This window comes from Micromesistius poutassou (genome assembly GCF_964030765.1).
Source record: "Micromesistius poutassou genome assembly, chromosome: 8".
Taxonomy (NCBI): Eukaryota; Metazoa; Chordata; class Actinopteri; order Gadiformes; family Gadidae; genus Micromesistius; species Micromesistius poutassou.
The window spans coordinates 17207815-17212143 of NC_140278.1; the positions used below are offsets into that span (position 1 = coordinate 17207815).

The 4329-nt window shown below is 47.7% G+C and overlaps 1 protein-coding gene across 1 annotated transcript in view; it reads right to left on the reverse strand.

Annotated features, from left to right (window-relative positions):
- Positions 1 to 603: 603 nt before the first annotated feature.
- Positions 604 to 4329, reverse strand: part of LOC311351805 (neural-cadherin) — a gene marked incomplete at its 5' end in the record, with an annotated part of 92871 nt that continues 89145 nt past the window's right edge. The window contains 5 exon segments of the mRNA XM_084471942.1: positions 604 to 1404; positions 1792 to 1949; positions 2429 to 2682; positions 3208 to 3388; positions 4032 to 4086. Coding sequence (XP_084328068.1) covers positions 715 to 1404; positions 1792 to 1949; positions 2429 to 2682; positions 3208 to 3388; positions 4032 to 4086 — 1338 coding nt within the window. The 3' untranslated portion in view covers positions 604 to 714.

Genomic DNA, 4329 nt, shown 5'->3' on the forward strand with positions numbered 1-4329 from the left:
TCTTCTAACCTTAATCTCATAATACAAAACAGCATAACACATCTGTACCTTGTTTGATGTGTCATTGTGGAGAGGCAGTGTGTGTAATGTGTATGTTTGAACCACCGGACAACAAAAATATAAATATAGTACATGGTACATCGCTTTACAGATAACAATGAACCCCAATAAATAACTGTTTTATTTTCATATATCGGTTACCCCTCCAACAATGTAAAGCTGGTACATGATGTCACACGGACTTGAAGCCAGTTTCAGTGTGCTTTCTGCAAACACATCTCAATTAAAGGGCCTCATAACACCAAGCGTAGAATCTCCTCGCTATACGTATTGTCAGTAACCCTTGTCATAGAAAACAAGTGGAAACCTTTATGCACATAAACAGGTGTCCAGTGCATCAGGCAGGTATATAGTGCCCCCATCAACAGGAAACTACATTTATACGATTGGCTAGCCTTCACATCTGCTGGACTCTGTTTTTCTGATTCCTTTCTTGGACGGCACCAGTTAGACAGATAGAACAGGACGACTTGTCATAGCAAAGTAGTGTAATTGTGCTACATAGGATCTCCATAGGGTCACTGATGTGCCAATGAGTAATAGCAGTCAAGGGCCAGAGGTGTGTATAGGCTGTGTGTGTGTATGTGAATGTGTGTGTCTGTGTGTGTTTGTGTGTGTGTCTGTGTGTGAGTGTGGCGTTATGTTCCGGCAATCCTAATGTGGATGAGTAAGGAGGTCCTGGCTGTGGCTTCGGTGCATGTAGCTCACTGCGTCTCTGTAGGAGAGCTCTAGCTGGGGACGGTCGTACATGTTGCTCAGAGCCTGGAACTTGGGGCCCCAGCGAGAAAGCCTGTCGTGCCCGAACCCAGCCTCGTCCCCTTGGACTCCTGGGTGGTTTACAGAGGAGGCCGACCCCAGTGAGCTCAAGCTTCCGACCGTTGACCCTGAGCCTTCCACACACCACACGTGGTATGCGTCCAGCGGGCAGGCGTCCCCGTCATTGTCTGCCTCCCAGATGATGCGGGCTACGTAGTTCTTGAAGTCCACCTGGGAGTGCGACTGAGCTAGGAGGGCGTCGGTGAATCCCACGACGTTGCTTGTCTCGCCGTCCACATTAATTGGAGTACCAGGGTTAGCGCATTGTTGACCGTTAGCATAGTTAGCATCATTAGCCTCTGCGGCATAGTTAGCGTTGCCAGAGTGGTGGTGGTGATGGTGCTGGTGGTGGTGGTGATGATTGGGAATGCTAAGGTAAGGGGCCCCAGAGCTGCATGAGGAGCCAGAGGGGTGCACCTCCTCCTGGGAGCCATGGTAGGACTTGATGAGGGGGGCTGTGGTGCAGGAGGAGGACTGGGACAGACTGGAACATAGTGGACGCTTCAGCTCGGTGATGTCGTAAGCATTCTGAAAGGAATAGACAGGGATGAGGGAATCAATCAATCATTTGTATTTAGTTTGTTTAAAATATGAAGCAGTTTAAGTAAGTTTAAGACAAATAAGAAGCAAGAATTGGAAGTAATCATTTGAAGAAATGTTGAAGCAAGATAGCATTGAGCTGCTTGTCAATTGGGTCCCATATTTAGTTTCAGAGGCCTGGAACCTGGAATTCTATTTCTCAGTATCAGCAATAAGAGGGCATTGCCCTCGTATTGGGAAATACCTGATCTCACATTTAAAAACAGCACCCTCCAGTGGTATCAGTGGTATAATTCAAAGACAATGTATTGTACTGTGTGTGTGCCTGTGTGTGTGCCTGTGCGTGTGCATGTGCGTGAGCGTGCGTGTGTGTACCTGGTCCTGCTCCCCTCCTCCCTCCTCGTTGTAGTTGAGAATGTTTTCTCGGATGTCCTCCCAGCTGGCGTGCTCGGCGGGGATGTGATAAACTCCTCTCTTCCGGAACTTACTGCGGCTCCCCTTCTGGTTCCACACCGTCACTGCCACCAGCACGGCTGCAGACGCACACGCACACACACACACACACACACACACACACACACACACACACACACACACACACACACACACACACACACACACACACAAACACACACACACACACACACACACACACAAACATTCAAATACACATTCAAATACAGACAAGAGACCTTTACATTTCAACAAACAAGACTATGAAAGAGACTATGAATGTACGTTTTTTAGATAGGGATCATCTTCTGTCATCTCTAGGCTGTAAATATACACTATATATATATATATATATATATACACTGTACTGGCTATTTCCATGACATGGCTTTTGTGTGTGTGTTTGGAATTTGTGTGTATTCTTTAATGCGCTCCATCAGAGTCTTAGGACACTTAGGATGAAGATTTGGTGAATCTAACGTCAGGCGAAGATCGTAAAACACGCAACAAATCAAATTGAATCCTATTCTCATTCAGTCGAATCCAACATTTTCCTCACCAAAAAACACCAGCAGACACATGCTGATGGCCAGGATGGAGCTGGGGCTGAGGGTGGCCAGCAGGTGACCTTTGACCTGGCCGACCTCACAGCGCTGCCCTCTGAACCCGGCCTGGCAGCGGCAGCGGAAGGTGTCCGGGGACAGGGGCGTGCACACGCCCCCGTGGCGGCACGAGGACGGTTGGCACGGCGACGGGACGCAGCGCTGCTGCCCCGAGGCCGCGTCCGTCACCGTCACCTGACCGCCTGGACACCTGGGGGGGGGCAGGGGGGGGGGGGCGGAGTTAGAGAGGGAACACACACACACACACACACACACACACACACACACACACTCATATACACACTCACATACAGACTCACAAACACACACACACACACACTCATATACAATCATATACACCCTCACATACAGACTCACAAACACACACACACACACACACACTTAGATACTTTCACACACACACACACACACACACACACACACACACACACACACACACACACACACACACACACACACACACACACACACACACACACACATTCACTCCTTGCTTGTTTAAATGTTAAATTAATATAATATTATTAATATAATAATGTATAATCCATTGCAAACAATTGCACACTTATTGCCCGTGCCAATGCTGCTTTGTTAGAGTTTATTTGTGTGAGTGTGTCTGTGCGTGCGTGCGTGTGTGCGTGCGTGCGTGCGTGCGTGCGTGTGTGTGCGTGCGTGCGTGCCTGCGTGCGTGCGCGTGGGCGGCGGCGGTCTCTACCTGCACTCGTGTTTCCTCCACAGGTCGACGCAGTAGAGGGGCCCCCTGCAGGGCCTGGAGCTGCAGGCCTCTGAGGAGCAGCCGGGGCCCACCCCTCGGCGCTCCAGCACCACCACGAACTCCGAGCTGCGGCCGTCCAGCGGGAGGCTGTGGCCATTCAGACGCACGTCGCGGAGACACCCTGGACGGGACCAGACCCAGAATATGGATGAGTTCATTCGGTTATTTCAGTTGAGGGGAAGTCAAAATTTTCATCGCATTGTCAAAATATATACCTTGGTGTTTTGCATGTAGTTTATTTAGATGTGTTTGTTGTTTTGTTGGTGAAAAGAATCCTTAATAATATTTGGGGTAGGGGTTTGTCGACTCTGAGTGAAGTAACCAAAACCAACCACCAGGGGGCAGGCGTGTAGAGGAAGAGAGAAACGAGGCAGCGCCAGTACGAGCGAGAGAGGTCAGCAATATAGAACGTCTCAAAATTGTATGGGAAAGTAATATGTTTGAACCGTCTATTCTTATAAATAGTATCGAAATGTAGAACAACAGGAGGTAAGAAGTAGAATAAAAATACAAGAATAAAGTGGGGAAAGAGGGAAGAGATACAACGAGGGCTAAAGATGATAAGAGAGAACAGTAGCAGAAGACAGAGAAAGAGAGGATGTAGAATAGGCAATAAAACAAAGTCGAACAAGAAAGAGAACAAGAGCAAAACGGGAGAGCAAACGTCAATAGTCAAATAGTCCATACCAGAGAAGACCAGTAATTAGTAAAAAAAAACGGATTTCTTGTCTCTCATTGAAACCTTTGTCCAGATCATTAATCACCAGTCCCCATACGGTGTATTACAGCACGGATCATCAGACCAAATATAGTGATGCTCTGCCAAAGTGTGAGCCACGGGCCCACAGCCAATCACAGCGCAGCAGGCTTAACAACAGGCTGTTAATCACGCCTCTTTGTGCTGCTGCACTGAAACTGTCTGAAGAGGCGACCTGTGAGGTATTAAACTTGTTGGATGTCAGATTGTCAGCATAATATTTCAGTTGACTTGGCAGTAGGAGTAGTTTAGAGTCAACCGTTGCACATTTTATTATATATATATATATATATATATATATATAA